The sequence below is a fragment of the Nothobranchius furzeri genome, chromosome 2 (genome assembly GCF_043380555.1).
Source record: "Nothobranchius furzeri strain GRZ-AD chromosome 2, NfurGRZ-RIMD1, whole genome shotgun sequence".
NCBI classification, from domain to species: Eukaryota; Metazoa; Chordata; class Actinopteri; order Cyprinodontiformes; family Nothobranchiidae; genus Nothobranchius; species Nothobranchius furzeri.
Genome location: NC_091742.1, coordinates 58,650,128 through 58,668,366, shown reverse-complemented (window position 1 = coordinate 58,668,366; position 18,239 = coordinate 58,650,128). Strand labels below are relative to the sequence as shown.

The following is an 18,239-nucleotide window of genomic DNA, read 5'->3' as shown; positions in this document are numbered from 1 at the left end:
ATGCATTTCATTGCTTCAAAATGCCTTAATTACCACAACTGAACAGATGTAAAGTCATCAAGAATCGTTTAGAAAATGATTCAACCTGTGCATCAACTCAGAAACTAAAAAAAAGATATTCCCCAGAATAAAGTTTGTTGTTTAAAAATGTTTTAGTTTTAAACATAAACAATACCTCTGAACAAAAGTCTAGAAGAAATGTTCCCCCTTTTAAAATAATATGTCCTTTCCAGGATGTTCTGTTGATTTCTGGATTGTGTCACCGTGTAGTGGTGTCGATTAAACGACGAGTGGCAGCGAAAACATGTAAATGATAACACATCTCCTTTTTTGATTTGTAATAAAACTGAATAAAATTATGAAAACTGAGGTTTCTGTGTGGTTTTTGTTTCAGTTGTGCAATCCTAGTTGGTGTATTGACGTATTTTCATCAATGGGTTTGCTCTCCATTTTCCGTTAAATAGCTAACATGAACTACCTTGCACAGTTAGAAATTAAGCTACTCTTCGTATTACAGGATTAGGGACACTAGACAGAGGAAAAGTAAAAGAGAAAATTCTAATTTTAATCTCTGAAATCTGACTTTCATCTTTGAAATCTGGCTTTAAGAATCCTGACTTCAATCTCTGAAATCTGACTTTAATCTAACCCCCAAATTCCACTACCTCCGCTCCGACACGGACGCCGGAGCAAAATCGGTCCCGTAGTCAATCAGAGCAATTCCACTACTGCGGCCGTGCTCCGGCAGTGCGGCGCCATGCGCCGCCCTCTGTTCTGGCGTCCGGCAAAAATAGAATCGATCCTATTTTCGCCGGACGCCGGAGCACCTCCGCAGTAAATGGACAGAAATCACAACTGCCCAACAGGAAAAGGAGCAAACACAACTTCCGTTTTTCACAATAAATCGATAAACAAAATGCGTTTTTTGTCTCATATGCACAGGTTTAACAACTTTTAACAACTATCAATGGCGGCTGAAGTTTAAATGCACAAAAGTAAGCCATAAATACAGTTTCTACTGTCAAAGTAGTCACACTTTGTTGACCAAACACTGCTGATCTCTCAACACAAATGATGGGCAGATTAAACAGTTCATGCCGATGTTTCTCCCACACAACGGGTGTTTGGATCTAACTTCCGCGTTTATTGCTCGGACTGTATCGCAAGATCTTGAAAATCCTGTGCATGCTTGTTTGCGCACCTCAGGTCTCCGCACCAGAGCGGAGCCGTTGTAGAGCGGGTACCAGTAAAAATTGAATTCGGAAGTGAGCGGCTGCGGGGGCGGACCGGAGCGGAGCGGAGGTAGTGGAATTTGGGGGTAAGAATCCTTACTTCAGGCCATGTCCACTCGTAGCCGGGGATCTGCCAAAACGTAGATATTTTTCTACGTTTTGGCCTGTCATCCACACGAAAACTGAGTTTTTTCACACGAAAACGGATCTTTTTAAAAACTCCAGCCAAAGTGAAGATCTGCGTTTTCTCCGTTTTGGGTGTCTGCGTGTGGACGGACAAAACCGGAGTTTTAAGGTCCGCAACGTCACTTTCCACGACAAAAAAATGCTGACATCACGTGTGCGACCTGTGTTTACACTAGCCGACAGCATGGATGCCCTCAGAGCTGCACTCGCTTTACCAATTGTCCAAGCGCTTTTTGCTTGTTTGTTGTTGCAAGCAGAATTACTGCTCCTTGCGGAAGACCACAGACGAAGGACGAGGTTAAGAACGGGGGAAGTACTGCTGCCTACAGGTCTGGCATGTCCTTAACAACGTATTTATCCGGGTACGTGTGGACAGAGTTTTGTTTTAAAACGAGGTGGTGTGGATGCAAGTTTTTGGAGGGGTGGATATTCATTTAAAAAACCCGGCTACGTGTGGACTAGGCCTCAGTCTCTTAAATCTGACTTTAAGAATCCTGACTTCAATCTCTGAAATCTGACTTTAAGAATCCTGACTTCAATCTCTGAAATCTGACTTTAATCTTAGAATCCTGGATTCAATCTCTGAAATCTGACTTTCATCTAAGAATTCTGACTTTCGACTCACACTTCTGACATTTTTTCAGAATTGGAAAAGTGGAAAAGTGCGACTTTTCCACTCGTAGCACTCAGCTTCAGCTCAAACTGTACGACTTCCTCTCAGGGCAGATCTCACGAGTCATGCACTCACACTGCACGACCCAGTTCTCGGATGCGACCTGACTGCTCACACTGTACATCTGGTAGCAACACGTCGGACCTAAAAATATGCTAAAAATAGCAGTTTTTACTCAACACGTCAGACTTTTATGTCTTGTTTAGCCTGTTGTCCTTCGGGAGAGCTGCAGGAGGACACACAGGGATTTATGGGGGTTGGATGAGGAAAACAAAATAAAGAAAGTAAATCTGTGTTTTGTGATCAGTTTAATTTGACATGAACACGACAAACACACTTTCTTGACAATCTTTGTGAGTGAAAACGTGTAGAAATAAAAACGAACAACGTGTGTTATTAGGGAAATAGCGGGCGAGCGGTGTTGATGCAGGATTGCGCATGCGCCGTGAGCAGTTCTGGTACTTTTTGGGTCGCAGCTGCTCGCAGCGCCGCTTCAACAGTGCGATACCGTCACGAGGGACGAGCAAAATTTCAAACACGCCAGAAGTTTGTGCGAGCTCACGATTGCTGATCGGTAGCTGGTCACGTGGTGTTAATCGCCTCTCGTAACCCCCTGTACACTACACAACGCTCAGCGCAAAACTCGCCCCGATCTTGTGGATTCTTGCACGAGTGGAAAATCGGCTCAAAAAAGTGAAAAAGTCGCACAGTGTACACCTGGTTTAAGAATCCTGACTTCAATCTCTGAAATCTGACTTTAATCTTAGAATCCTGGATTCGATCTCTGAAATCTGACTTTCATCTAAGAATCCTTACTTCAGTCTCTGAAATCTGACTTTAATCTAAGAATCCTTACTTCACTCTCTGAAATCTGACTTCAGTCTCTGAAATCTGACTTCAATCTCTGAAATCTGACTTTAATCTCTGAAATCTGACTTCATTCTCTGAAATCTGACTTTAATCTAAGAATCCTGACGTCAATCTCTGAAATCTGACTTCAGTCTCTGAAATCTGACTTCAGTCTCTGAAATCTGACTTTAATCTCTGAAATCTGACTTCAATCTCTGAAATCTGACTTTAATCTAAGAATCCTTACTTCACTCTCTGAAATCTGACTTCAGTCTCTGAAATCTGACTTCAATCTCTGAAATCTGACTTTAATCTCTGAAATCTGACTTCATTCTCTGAAATCTGACTTTAATCTTAGAATCCTGACGTCAATCTCTGAAATCTGACTTCAGTCTCTGAAATCTGACTTTAATCTCTGAAATCTGACTTCAATCTCTGAAATCTGACTTTAATCTAAGAATCCTGACGTCAATCTCTGAAATCTGACATCAATCTCTGAAATCTGACTTTAATATAAGAATCCTTACTTCAATCTCTGAAATCTGACTTTAATCTAAGAATCCTGACTTCAAACTCTGAAATCTGACTTTAATCTAAGAATCCTGACTTCAGTCTCTGAAATCTGACTTTAATCTAAGAATCCTGATGTCAATCTCTGAAATCTGACTTCAGTCTCTGAAATCTGACTTTAATCTAAGAATCCTTACTTCAGTCTCTGAAATCTGATTTTAATCTAAGAATCCTGACTTCAATCTCTGAAACCTGACTTTTTTTCTAAGAATCGTGACTTCAGTCTCTGAAATCTGACTTCAGTGTCTGAAATCTGACTTTAATATAAGAATCCTGACTTCAGTCTCTGACATCTGACTTTAATCTAAGAATCCTGAATTCAATCTCTGAAATCTGGCTTTAAGAATCCTGACTTCATTCTCTGAAATCTGACTTTAATCTCTGAAATCTGACTTTAAGAATCCTGACTTCAATCTCTGAAATCTGACTTTAATCTCTGAAATCTGACTTCAATCTCTGAAATCTGACTTTCATCTAAGAATCCTGACTTCAATCTCTGAAATCTGACTTTATTTTTAGAATCCTGACTTCAATCTCTGAAATCTGACTTTAATCTCTGAAATCTGATTTAAATCTAAGAATCCTGACGTCAATCTCTGAAATCTGACTTTATTCTTAGAATCCTGACTTTAATCTCTTAAATCTGATTTCAATCTCTGAAATCTGACTTTAATCTCTGAAATCTGACTTCAATCTCTGAAATCTGACTTTCATCTCACACTTCTGACATTTTTCTGAGATTAAACTTTATCTGAGATTAAAGTTTAATCTCAGATAAAAAAGAAGTTGGAATTCTGAGAATAAAGTCAGATTTCCCTTCTCTTTTTTTAATTTTCGGTGACCCTAATCCTCTTCTGTACTACCTTTACTAAACTATGTTTCAAGTAAAAATAATTATTCAATACCAGAAATTTGCAAACTTTACAATCTAAAGAGCCATTTCCCCTCGGTTCACCAGAATAAACTTTTTTATGGTAAATGACCTGTAAATGTACTGTGCCTTCTAGAGTCCTACAACCCCCCAAGGACCTTCACAAAACAATCAGTCAGTCACACACTGGTGATGATGAGCTACAATGTAGCTACAGCTGCCCTGGGGTGCACTGACGATTTAGAGTTGTAACAGTTTCAGGATTATTTAGCAACAAAGATGATGAGTTTCATTTTATTCTTATTACAGGGGACAGCTTTTTAAAACTAAATGATCGGAATATAATTGTGTTTGTTTTCAATTATTTGCTAATTGTTTTGCAGATCAAGCTGAAATGTATATAGTTCTCTGCTTGATTTTTACCCCAATATGTACCATAAAAAACTGAGTATCCTGTGAAAGTCTGTAGGAAAAAAACAAAATTCACTAACAGAAAAGATTACAACTAAAGATCATTCTCATTACAGGGTAAAAACTTTGTGTGTTTTAAAATAGAAATATTGTTTTTATATTTTTTTCCATACAGTTGTGCAGATCTAGCTGAAAATTGAGACGGTTCTGTGATTGATTTTTACCAGATACCCTTGTTTTGTCCTACGATACCAGTGGGCAACTCTTCAGCAAGCATATCTAGCTTGGGGAAATTCATCAGAGCATACGGAGAAATTCTGCTGGAAAACAATCAAACTCTGCATTCACTGGCCATTTTCCTCCAGGCTTTTTATTCATTTTTTATTAAAAATACAATAATATATAAATAAGTAGTAAAATCATTTGCTTACCATCCATGACAAAGTTAAAACAATACATAAGTTATTATTTAACAATCAAATTTTTGAGAACACTTCAGAAGATACTTTGAGGTGGTGGGCTAATGAACTTTGACAACTATAAAGGGAGGGGAAATGTGTGTGTGTGTGTGTGTGTGTGTGTGTGTGTGTGTGTGTGTGTGTGTGTGTGTGTGTGTGTGTGTGGTGGGGGAGGAACATGGCATGTTTTTCCTCAACTATGTGGTTCAGGTTCAGATGCAGAAAGTGAAAATTTAGATTGTGTGTGTGTGTGTGTGTGTGTGTGTGTGTGTGTGTGTGTGTGTGTGTGTGTGTGGAGGGAAGGGGTGAGGGTGGTGAGTCACGAAGGGGTGGGAGGAAAGTGAGGAGGAAATGTTAACAATATGTATCGTTTACTTCTTTTAAAAGTATGGAAATATTCCCTTTTTGAAAACATGAATGCTAGAGTCCAATTAAGAACACAAGTTTCGCTGAAATAAAGTGCTGAGGAGAAACCAGTGCGGTCCGGCCACAAAAACGTCATAAACAAGACTGGGAGCGCTGGAACCCACTGCTAGAAATACTCACTGGTCTAGTGGGGAATATTACAGAAAACCACAGCAAAGGAGACATAGAAAAAACTTTTATTTACAAAAAATAATAATAATAATTACAAACAAATGTCAGGGCTTTATGTTTTCATGGAATTGTTTATAATAGTTTAAACATGAATATTAATTTTCATGTTCCGTTTGATGTTCAACCTTGAAAACTTTAAACTTAGTTAGATTCTGTTTGTTGTTTGCAAACCATGGAGGTAAACGCTTTGTGTCTGATGTGGATAAATTAAATGTAACGTAGGGTAGACCCGGCCTATATGCTTACGTCTGAGTGGCCCATAAGTCACAAATAGCATTAACCAACTTTAAGGATGAATTAGCATGCTTAAACGTTAAATTAGCACTAAAATACAGTTTTATGCATCAAATAGTCAGAGGACTGATTATTGTGCAGATTGTTTTTATTTCTTAATAGACCAACCCAAACAGACACGAGCTGTGACCAGATGAGAAGTATCAAATGCTGAGTCATGGTCTGCCTGCAGAAAATAAAGCTGCTTTCATAGAGGGAGTCTGTAGCGTAAGACTACAGATTAGCTTAGAAGAACACCAGTACATGTCTGAGAACATAAATGTGTCCTGTATTACTTGGTTCTTTTTTTTAACTCAGAAAAGGGTTGTTTTACCTTCATTCTGCTGAGGTTTTGACTACTCCTGCAGTCTTCTTCAGTGCTTGCTTCAGAGCGCTGAAGAAGACATTATTTTAGGTTTTTGGTGAAAACACATCCAAGACTACAAATGGGCAACACCAAATTGACGTCACCAAACTAGAGTGTTTAACTCCTCAGTTTAACTAGTACTGGCATTATCCTGTTACACAATAACATCAATGCAATACTCGGTATGTGTTCAATATTTGTGCAATACCAGATTTACACAGTATGTCTGCGTCCAGTATGCTGCATAGTTCTGGAACCCAAGTGAATTTTTTATTCATGATTTTTGTGGTCGAAGGATACAATACTAACCTACTGCCTATGTACCTTTGTTATTATTTTTCTTCATATTATTCTAAAGTGTTGGTGCTGCCGTAACAAGTGAATTTCCCCACTGTGGGATCAATAAAGACTATTCTATTTTATTCAGACACGGAGGAAAGCAAAGGGAAAATGGCTGTAAGTTCAGCAAACTTTAAATATTTCCTTCAGGAGGAAAGAACCACCATAAATCTGGTCATGTGGTAAGTAGCAGCTACGCTAGGGGAGAGGAGATTCTGTGGTGACGTCACATATGCGACGTGTCGATTTCTGGTGTGTAGTCATGCTAATTACAAACTTTTACAAGACGATAAATCTCAAAGTACATGACAGGCGTGGTCGAAACAAACATCATTACTTTTCATTTAAATCGAAGTACAACATATGTGCGATCCAGGGTGTAAGGCAAAGCAGATTAGAAAATGGCTCTTTTAGCCCCGTTGACTTGTATTCATTTTTCCGTTCTTCCGGGGACCCATGAGCCGACTGGAAAGGGAGAAGACTTAGACTTCCTATTGGCATTGTCCGTATGGGGTGACAAATGTTTTTTAAGTGAACCTACAATTGAATTGTTTGAGATTTGTAGCAGAGTAACAATCCTCTGACTTGGAAATCTAGGATAAAAACATACAATTTGGCTAGATAAAAATAAAATTAGCAGATTTTTCAAGTGCATTTAACTTAAGAAGATATTAGTAAAGGTAAAGTTAAACAAAATAATTCAGTTTAATTGGTACCAGACCAAAAACTAGTGGCAATTGCTTAATAAGTGCTAGTTTATCACCCCATCAGATATTGTGACAAAATATATATTGTGCACCCTAAAGTGACAATGTGTACTTTTACCATTAATATTTGAACATATCCATCAAAATGTTGTTAAAAATGAATCAAAAGCTGTCAGGTTGTTGGAAAATATTGGCAGCTTCATAACATATAACCATAAAAATTGGGTCTAAAGCACATGGGTTGTGGGTCTAGTGCCATTGCAAGACGCCATATTAGTCGCAATGTTCCCTTCAGGTCGGCTCGAGGTCCTGCGCCTGTTGATGGCGTCACACTAGATGATTGGCTGGACGTACGACTTAAGGACGATATCACGTATGAATACATTTAGGCAGTTAGAAACATTAATTTAATAACAAAACTGCTAAACTCTTTCCAAAACATAGATGAAAGAACAAAATTGAAAAAGAGTTGCAATATATTTTGACCTAGAGGTGTTGCCGTAGTACAATGTCATCAGCAGACGCAGGACCCCAAGCAGATCTGGAAACTACAGCACCAGAGAACAACAATCGGTATTGCATTCTCTCAATGGAATTAACCGAAGGACCATCGTAATCTGAGGAGTCACGCCAAGGTTGCATGCCTTCTGCTCCACAGGTAACAACATTTAACATAATGTTTTTTAAACTACTGATGATATGGTGTAAAACTACCCTGAAATGTAAACATGTACTGCCACCTGGCACCAGGAAACTACACACTGTCACTTTAATAATTATTGATTTGCATTAGATCATCAAATGGACAAGAAACAGCTCTGGCAAAGCAGACAAAGGTGTATTTAAAGTTTTATACTTTGCCATTAATACCTTGCGCCTTGACTTTTGTACCATACAATCATTTGACCGTAGAAAAATAATAAATTCACATCCACGTTACTTAAAACACTCCACTTTCTGGAACAGCTCCTTACTTGATGCATATTCTGTAAAATGTCTGGACTTATGTACAAAATATTTGAAGGGAAAAATAGTTTGCATTAAATTCACATAGATACATTGCATTGTCACGATCATAAAATCAGTACAAAGTCTTCCCCTGCACACAAATGCAACATTATTCCAGCCAGAGTGAGATGTTATAGTGTCGAGATGTTCGTAGCCGTGGAAGATGCATGCACAGCTTTAACTTGTCAGTTTTATAACGAGTGTAGGCAGACTTTATTGCATTATACAAAGGCTAAAACATCTGAGGAACTTTCTTTTTCTGTGAATCTCTTTAATTTACAGAGCAGCTTCCATCACATCTGTTTTCTCTGCAAGAATTCATCAAGGAACTTTGTTCACTGTGGGTCTTGGTTTAAATCCAGAACTGCATTCCCAAACAGACCCGCAGTCCAGAGAAGAGTTCCACAACAGCTTCCACAAATGTCAGGTTTGTTTTTCAGATGAACAAATGTGGGAATTACTGGGAAAAAAAAATTGCAGCATTCTGTAATTCCTTGTGACAATTCCCCACGTAGAAAAAAAGCCATCATCCATGCAAATGAAACAAAACAAAAAAAAAAGCATTCTGGTGTCTTTCTGATAAGTCAGTGTACTTGAGAAAAGTTTCCAGCACAGATCAGGGGAGCACTGAGCTTCAGTTGACTTTGAAGATGCTGAAGACATGATTGGCGACTGGATGAAGACTAAAAGACGGGCCTGTGATGGCCTGCAGCTCCGTGTTTTTGTCCAGCCGCAGCAGGCCAGAGACCTGACACGGCTTCACAAAGTGGAAAGCGTGCGGTCCTGCAGAAGGAGTGGTCCCGTAGCCCTCCATACACTGCAGCTTCTGGGGTCTCAGGCCATTGGTCACCACGTCCAGCTTCACATACTGAGACTGCTGCTCGTTGAACAACACCTGAGGAGGCAGAAAAGAGCGTGTCTAATCAAGACAAGTCAGCAGAGATGCAGAAATTCTTCTTTTGTTAGGTAAAAGAAAACCAATCACACATGGGATTGTAATTGTCCCACTTTTATGCCTTCTTTCCCCTAAGATAAGAGTTTCTCCAGATTTCTGTAAGCCTATACAGCATGAATGACTGAACACAACTGAGCCTGCTTTTTTTATATGCATAACTTTGATTCTCCAGATGCCTTATTTCAAATGTCAGCATTTTAAATGTAAAATACCGTTTCTTTTTTTTTAATTTCAGGCCACCTACTCGTCGATGGCTGCCATTATGCAGGTTTTAAATGACTTATGAAGTGATTTAATCATCTCCTGTAAACCAGCAGAAATCTTGTTAATAACTCATTCATTAATCGGGTGTGTTGGGGGGTCGGTAGCCCTTGGCAACCCCTGTTTTAACTCTATCTCTTTGCAACTTAGAATTAAGAACCTTTAAAAAGGGCAGACATCAGTTTATGGGTAAAGGCAATAGGCATTGCATCTGTATAAATTAAAGGACTTGAAAACTGATGGTGCATTGACTTCTTGAATGGACGTCCCAAATAACAATGGGAGTATTTTGACTGGTACTCTTTAAGGCTTTGAATGAGGCACTATGGAACAATGGTGGTCCACTGGTGAGAACAGCAGTTGTCATTAGAATGTGTTTGGTTATGTCAAAGGCACTGATGCCTGACGTCACATTGACTTCTTGAATGTTGCAAATAAATATTTTAACCGCCACTATTTGCCACTTCTATTGAAGGGCCAAGGGATGTGGGTATTGCCATTAGAATGTTCTGACATATTGATAATGTCTACATCAAAGGGACAGATGAGGCCTGGTGGCATCTTGACTTCTTGGAGTGGAGTGCAACATCATAACGAAATTAATGAAACCACTACTCTTTGTGACTTTAAGTTGAGGATCAAAATATGAGGCTGGACATACACCGACATAATGGCATGTCTGTTTTACATCTAAAGAATTGGGGACTGTTGGTATGTCTTTAAATACTACTCTTTCCTACTTAAAACTTAAGGACCGATGAATATGGGTAGACCTGTGAGTAAGGGCAAAACTGGGGAATGGGCCCAACCATAGCAAGCTTAACCCCTTAATGCCAGAAATACTGTTTTAATAATGATTTTAAACTTAGTTTACAGTAAAGTTAATTAAACCATATATTAATCAGTTTTATATAAGTATACAATAGAAATAAACAAATAAAACTGGCCATTTCCCCGATAGATCCTTCACCAGAGGGTAGTAGACATGTATAGGATTAGATATGGAAGGCTTTTGATGAAGTCACTAATTCTGATACCTAATATTCCTTATGTGCCCAAATTCAGGGCCTGCATCGTTCAACGTCTTTCCACAGTGAATGTTGCAAGGGTTTTCAAATTCAAAGGGACACTAAACACAAATGTGTCCTTTTTTTCCATGATTTCAAGGAATGGTCTGATGTATCCTTATTGGCAAAGGTTACCCCAGGATTCAATGTTAGTCAAACAGGAGAAAGAGGACTTCAGTTTTGAATGTAAGCATTATTATGTGATGGAGGTACAAGAAGCACTTGTGTTGTTAGGCTGTTTTTGTTTGTATAGTTGTTTTTTTTTTACAGGTGTTTCTTGGTTAGGGTTAGGGTTAGGTTGGACATATTAATCTTCTCCGGGTTCTGTTCCACCACGGGAAACTTCTGCATGACAAGTGCTGCACTGAGCCAAACTGTCTTTTTCAGGCTTTAACGAAAAATGCTACCAGATGGCCGCCATTGTTCCTTGCTATTTATCTAGCACACGCTGTTCTGATCATGTGGACGTTGCATGCTGGATCTGGGTGCTGCTGGATAGAATTGCTGGAATGGAATTTAAAGCGGAACGTACTGCTAATATCAGAGATTTTTGATGCAGTCCGATATAATCCGATACAGTGTTTTTGGGCCGATATCCGATATCAATATCGGAACGGGACATCCCTAGTCTTAACGCTCCTTTCCACCAGATGTGAAAGTGTTGCAAAACTGCTGCAAAACGTACATTGCGGCAATTAGCCGCCGTTATACAACAGTTAGTTCCGACCGAGTAATTTGATTGGTCAAGAGACTTTCCAAGAGTGCTGATATTGGACTATAACAGCACTGGGACTGTTTACAAACAGTATCACTCCGCTGTGCACAGGTGTTCTCAGTTAATCATTAACGTTACTGCCGTTAACCCTTGGATTTTGACCGACTTCGCACAGCAAAGATGGACATATTTCCTCAGATAACATTCGATCTACAATATGAATGGTCATCAGAATCTGACACTGAAGGGAAGGAAAGTGGATCGAATACATCAGCGCAAATCAGGTGTGCTGACATGTCAACAGCGGACCTCGACGAATTAGAGAAGAGCAAAAAGGAAGTCAACACTGTGAGGCAGACAGCCTGGGCTCTGAACTGCTTTAAGACTTGGCTCAATCTCAAAAATATCCAGGTGAACTTTCAGCAAGTTAAGAAGACTGAACACAATGTTAAGGGAGTTTTATGGATCGATCCAGACAGCTAAAGGGGAGCTCTACAGCATCAGCAGCTACCTCGGACTTCGGGCGGGACTGGAGCCGCCGGTGAGCCGCTCATGGAATTTAATGCAGGACCCAGAGTTTATACCAGCTAACAATGTTTTCAAAGGAGTCACACGGAAACATTCAGATAATCGTAAATGATACAAAGTAAAGTTACAGTGCTTTGTAGAAAATGTTTGTGTTGCCTAGCAACAGCCTTGTCTGAGTCTCCGTTTCGTGTTGGGACTATTTATGTTGGCGGAGCCTGATAAATGATTAAATAAATGAACAAATCATAATCTGTTGTTGCTTATTGTTGTTATTACATAAAATGAGTAGGTAGAACTGTTGTGTAACAGCAATATCACACGAGAGGGAGTGCGTTGTTGCTGAATATCAGTACTGGTGTGATTATCTACGGCACTCGGCCTCGTGCCTACGACTGAATCACACCAGTGTCGATATTCAGCAACAACGCACTCCCTCTCGTGTGATATTGCTTAATTATAGTGGACAAGTACCTTTCCACTGTCAAAAAAGTGTAACATGTTGGACGCATCCCAGAAGCGAAGGGACGCTATCATTACCCATGAGCTCCCTTCCAACCGGGAGCATTTCAGACGCAAAATGCGAGCAAAAGTGTCACAAAAGAAGGGGAGAATTGCAACAACACACATAATTTCAGAAGTCAACACAAAAACAAGCCAGGAAAAAGACAGCTGCATCTATCCAAAAAGGTCTATGGCTTGTTTTGTGTTCTGTTTACATCGGTAACAGGAAATGAAGTACGTTGATCTGCATGTGACTTGTTTTGAAGTTTCCGGACGTTGTACACTGCTCTCGTGTTTGAATTCCTGTCTGGCCCGATCTAAACTGTAGAGACTGACATATTTCGGAAGCACAGCACGTAAAAAATCCTCTCAAAACGTAATGATTGTGCTTCTGAAAGGAGTCCAAAACGTTACACTTTGCCGCCGGTGGGAAGGGACCCGCCCATTATAATGGCAACTAATTGCAGTGACGTACATTTCACGACCGTTTCGTGACACTTTCACATCTGGTGGAAAGGAGAGGTTGGTGGTTGACAAAGGACCCAGCCTATGTTGACTAGGTAGGACATGTCCTTACAAGGATGCTGGCCCTGAATTAGGATACTTCTTTCACGTTCCAGTAAACAACTCCAGTGGAAACTCACCTGACAGAACAGGAAGTAGACACCTGTCCTCTCCACAGTGAAGGTACCTTGCTCCTTGTTGTACCTCACGGCTTTACTCATATTCAACGTCCTCTCCTCCCAGCCTTTTATCACACCACCTTCTCCCACTGCTAAAGTACACACAAATCATCTTTCGATATTTGTCACAAGTAGGGGAAAAATGTCAAACGTCCATCTTCCATTCTTCATTTTAACGACCCTTACCTTGCTGAGAGGAGAGTTGGGTTACTGTTGGAAAGTAAGAGACAATGATGGAGACAGAAAAGGGAAAGTCAATTAGGATTTTATGCGTGCAATCGTATAGGGGTGTATGATTCAAAAACACTTCAGCAGATGCTACACGAGACAGCCATGAAGGGTCTGCCAAGCCACTTACTCTCAAAATGAGACGCCGCCTTCCTTCCATTTACACTTCTCCCTCGCGCCGTTCCCCCTTTCAAATTCAGAGACAAAGTTTGAATGCACAGAAAATAACCTCTGTGGGTTCTTTTTGATAAAACAATCATTACCATCTGTATGACTCTAATAACACGTTGGGTTAATTTTGCTGCCGTTTGCATTCAACCTGGCCACTTTTAATGTGATTAACAGACGGGCAAGGGATTTCCTTTCACGTGCTTCAATTTATTTCCTCAAACTGTTATTTTCTAGGAAAAATGTGTGCCGCTTTTCTTTCCCCCCACCTCGTGTGGCTAATCTTAGTGCCAGCTGGCGTCAGTCAACTCGAACAAAGTGAAAGAATACAAAAAGTGTGTCTGGAGAGTGGGGAGCAATAAAAACAAGATAGACAGGGGAAAACTGAATAAAAAACATTGAAAACAGCCATTTAGAGGGCTAGAAGACTAAATGAGAGAAGCCTCAGAAAAGGTCTTTGATAAGTCCTTGACCTTAGACTGTTAAGAAAAGCTACAACCCCTCTCTCAAACAAACACGATCACTGAAAAGAAAATTCAGCTCTTGTTGCTTGCTAATAGTTTATTTTAGATTCCCAATCTGGCCCTGAAGGGATTTCAACACGAATGGTCTCGGCATGAAAGGAGAAGAAGAACGTACTTTATGTTTCAGGATGGAGCAGCCAGCCACCTGACTGCTGCCATTATTCAAGACTATTAAATCCCAGCTAAAATAACTCACAGGTGGGTGACCCTGTAGACTTTGGATTTGTGATTAAGGCGAGCATAAAGCCCTCAGGCGGGCCAGACTTTCCTGACTCGAGCTGTCAGTCATGAGGAGAAAACATAACAGTCGTGTCTTTCTGAAACGTTGGACTGCTGCGATCAACTTTCCACAAACTAGAAAAATCTGTTTTTTTTGGGGGTTTTTTTCACTGATATCCATGAATTTCTGGATGGAACCTGATGTAGAACAAATACAAGAAGCTCTTTCTTATCAGTGTTTTTGTCACTTTTTAAAGATCCAAGACGGAACTAAGTGAAGGTTCGCTCTTGGGCGAGCAACAAACCGCGCTGTCCCATGATGGTGATGCAAGCAAATGCTATAAATAATACTGCAATGATAGGTCATCAAATATCACTGCTTTCACAACAAAATCATAGCTGTGTCAATCGTGTGTTCAAGGCGGGGGAAAAGAATCAGTTTCGTTGCCCAGAAGCGTGCAGCCGGACCTCTCTCTCTTTGCCAGCTGGGTTTTCTGGGCTTCAAGGCCGGCCGCGGTCAGACCTGTAATTTCTGAGAGGCTAATCCAGCTGCCTACTTTTTCCTGCCTGTGTCAACTTTTAGCAGCGGTAGCGCATGCGGCTCGCGAGATCTGACCAAAGTGGCATGTGGGCCGAGGCGGGCCGGCGTTTGTGTTAAATGTTCGTGCCCCCAAAGAAAATAAGAAAGCACACGGCAGCTTTCAGCCAGTATGTGCACTGAGTATGGTGGTGGTGATCAAGTCAAGTCAGCTCTGGCAGATCTGAAATACCGTCTCTCTTCACTCGCTCCAGTAGCAGCTCTCTCTTCTCCAGGATGAGCTGAACAATGGCCTTCCTCTGTGTGTTGACCTGTCGGGAGGGGGGAGAGGAGAAAACCCCACATTAGTAACAAAAAGTCCAGTTATAGTTTCTCATAACTTCTCTGTGGCAAAGAAACCACACAGCCACAGACGGCTTCCAGCAGCCACACAAGAAGGCTCTCCTTTTTCCAGAGTCCTGACCCTGCTGCCATGCTTTGCTTTAGAGCAACCACTTCCTCTGAGCGGTTGCGACACCTAATGCGTGTTTTCAATCCTTTACATTCCTCACAAGTCTGAGAAGAAATGATTTTTGTCAAGCCAGCAAAGTTGGAAATCCTTGGCTGGGGGCCCGTCGAGGGACTGAAGGAAGGAGGCCTTCATTGAGTTTGAGTAGAAGTTGCTCGAGGATATGAGGGGGTGGGGGGTGAATTTCCAGCTACTGTGGAAATGGAGGCAGAGAGTTACACTTCAGTCTCCAGACGTTCACTTGCTGGCTCAGATCAAGAGAAGGCAAATGCTCAAATGGACAGAGTGGGGCCCCTTGGGAAAGACTCCAGCATCAACACTCCACGTGTCCAACGTGTGTGTGTGTGTGTGTGTGTGTGTGTGTGTGTGTGTGTGTGTGTGTGTGTGTGTGTGTGTGTGTGAGAGAGAGAGAGAGAGAGTTCAGATTTGTCAACACGACACACGGCCAACTTGATCTGAAATCCAGAGCAATCTGAAGTCAAAAAACAGACGAATTTCCATCAGCTCCGTTTTGGCTCCTCTTTAGAAAACAATCTGCATCCTGATGCAACCTTATGGGGCGCTGACTGTAAAGTTTTACAGTAAAAATGTAAATAAATGACCCCATTTAGTCTCAAATAACGACAACTACATAAATTTAATTAAATTTCATAATAAAAATAAAATCTAAATGTTTTGATTCACACTTATATTCATGAAATGAAACCTAAATATTCAGAAATTAACCTAAATATATAAAGTTGCATCCCAGTTATGAAATTTAAACTTATATGATGCAATTTTTAGCTAAATATTTAGCTAGCATGCACATTCAGACTGTTAAAACAATCTCACCAAAATGAAAGAAGGGTAAAAAGGTCCCGTGTCTAACACCTCCGAATTTACTTAAACATAATTAATGTATCAATCTCCATTAGAACCCAGGCAAGAACATTGGTAAATTGTCAAAGTAAAAAATACTTGATTCTGAGATTTTAGATAAGAGGTCTCTTCATCTTTGTTTTATTTTGGTAGGTTACTTCAAACTTCCAACTCTTAATCTGCTAAATATTTAGTTTAAAACTGCCAAATTTTATTTAGATTACAACATTTAAATGTAACCTTACAGATTCAGTTTAATGTAAAATATCTGGATTTAAACTTGTACATTTAGATTTGAATCTAAGTATTTATTTCAACATTTCTATTTAAATTTGTTTGAAATTTTTGACATAAAATATGTTTTCCTAAAGGAGTGTTACCTTAAACTTTTCACACTCAACTTTTCATTGTTATGAGAAGCTAAATTTGACCAAACAACAGTTGATTTTTAAAAGTACTACTTATACATTTGGCGCCCCATACCTCCTTGGCTTGAACCGAACATTTAGTGCATCACTATAAAAAGAATAAAAACCTAAACTTTTCTGCCAGTTTAACTCAAAACTGACTTTATTCTGAGACGTGCAAGTGATTTACACTTGTTGTACCGCACCAGGCAGCCTTGGACCTCTGGCTCAGTGCAGGCATCTCACTGCACGAGCCAAATATTTGAGGCTTTCCAGTAAATTGAGATAAAACTGGAGCGTAACTGGCACCAGGGCAATTAAACATGGCGTGCAGTGAATGGAGGGGGGTGGGGGGCAGACTAACTTCTGCACTTTTTGAAGTTAAATGCAGCAAAGGAGCTAAAGTGTTATTGCTTTTAACCATAACACCCCCGCAAAGACCCCCGCCGCCGCCAAATAAGTTACATAATGCGGTAATGTCGGTCAGTTGGAGTCGAGTAAATATTGATGAACAAACATCCATGCATGCATTTCTTTCTCTTTTTTTCTACAGAAAAGCAGAGTTTGGAGGCTTGTTTTTTTTTAAGTGATAAATACCTGCTCAAGTCTATCCTGCAGGACCTGGAAGGACTGAGACAAGTCCCGCGTCTGTCGCCAAGTCCACGCCGTGAACAGTGCGCTGCATGCGGCCAGGGCCAGAGCCACCAGCGCCAGAGAAGCCCAGACGACCCGCAGCTTGCGCACTCTCCTCCTCTGCAGAATCCGATGCATATTGGGCTGCACTCCGCCTTCACAGGCTACCATTCACCGCCGCAGACCATCAGAAATTCACACACTAACTCCATTCCTGCAGAGCATGAAGTCCCTGCGAATGCGTTCCACTCCAGATGTCCATTTTTAGGTGCAAGGGAGAAAGGCGGACAGGATCCTGGTAAAACTGCAGATCTGCTGTTTTAATGATCGGATTGAAATCTCACAGAATGACTCGGACTCGGAGCAACCCAACATCCCCACAGATCACCGTCCTCCGGGGTGTGTGCGTGTGTGCACACAAATGGCAGAAAAGTGTGCAGCTTGCGCACATCAACTGTTGCATCCTTCTGCTTGCGATTTGTTGACTCAGCTCTCTTGTCTTCCCTTTAAACGGCGAGCTGGGGGGTCAGTCTATTAGGCAGACAGGCAGAGCACACACAAGTGTAATGTCTCCCACTCGCTCACACACACTCGCGCGCACACACTCACACAAGATGCATACATAAACCCTGTTGAGGGGAGAGTGTGTGGGCGCTGGCGTGAGACAATACAAAGGTGTGCGATACAGAAAGCCCAGGAAGTGCACAAATCAAATCACTTCATGCATTAAATGTCATTCATGTCTGAAGCAGTACCTCCTGCAGCCACATGGTGGCGGTAAAAGCCACTCCACACATCTCTCAGGAGATTATTTAAAATTTAGTTCAGTCAGCAGGTGTGTGTGTGTGTGTGTGTGTGTGTGTGTGTGTGTGTGTGTGTGTGTGTATGCTTGCCTTTATATG

General features: G+C 40.7%; 1 protein-coding gene across 2 annotated transcripts; it reads right to left on the bottom strand.

The window, feature by feature from the left end:
- Positions 1 to 9,024: 9,024 nt before the first annotated feature.
- Positions 9,025 to 17,671, bottom strand: tnfsf12 (TNF superfamily member 12). Of its 2 annotated transcripts, none has more exons than XM_015946837.3 (6): positions 17,302 to 17,671; positions 15,161 to 15,239; positions 13,610 to 13,666; positions 13,438 to 13,461; positions 13,213 to 13,343; positions 9,025 to 9,436 (listed from the first exon to the last, which is right to left on the bottom strand). In XM_015946837.3, exons 1-6 carry the CDS (start codon positions 17,506 to 17,508, stop codon positions 9,176 to 9,178), a joined length of 759 nt encoding a protein of 252 aa, XP_015802323.1. In that variant the 5' UTR covers positions 17,509 to 17,671; the 3' UTR covers positions 9,025 to 9,175. The 2 variants fall into 2 exon arrangements, with proteins under 2 accessions (XP_015802323.1, XP_015802324.1); XM_015946838.3 differs by having other exon boundaries at positions 13,213 to 13,340.
- Positions 17,672 to 18,239: the final 568 nt, after the last annotated feature.

What these genes read in the sequence shown, in the direction of transcription:
- tnfsf12 (XM_015946837.3), bottom strand. Translation starts at nt 17,508, where the DNA reads ATGGTAGCCTGTGAAGGCGGAGTGCAGCCCAATATGCATCGGATTCTG. An exon ending in GGCGGCGTCTCATTTTGAGA is followed by an intron (nt 13,462 to 13,609) that starts GTAAGTGGCTTG and finishes ACTTTCCAACAG; the next exon opens with TAACCCAACTCTCCTCTCAG. An exon ending in CCAACTCTCCTCTCAGCAAG is followed by an intron (nt 13,344 to 13,437) that starts GTAAGGGTCGTT and finishes TGTGTACTTTAG; the next exon opens with CAGTGGGAGAAGGTGGTGTG.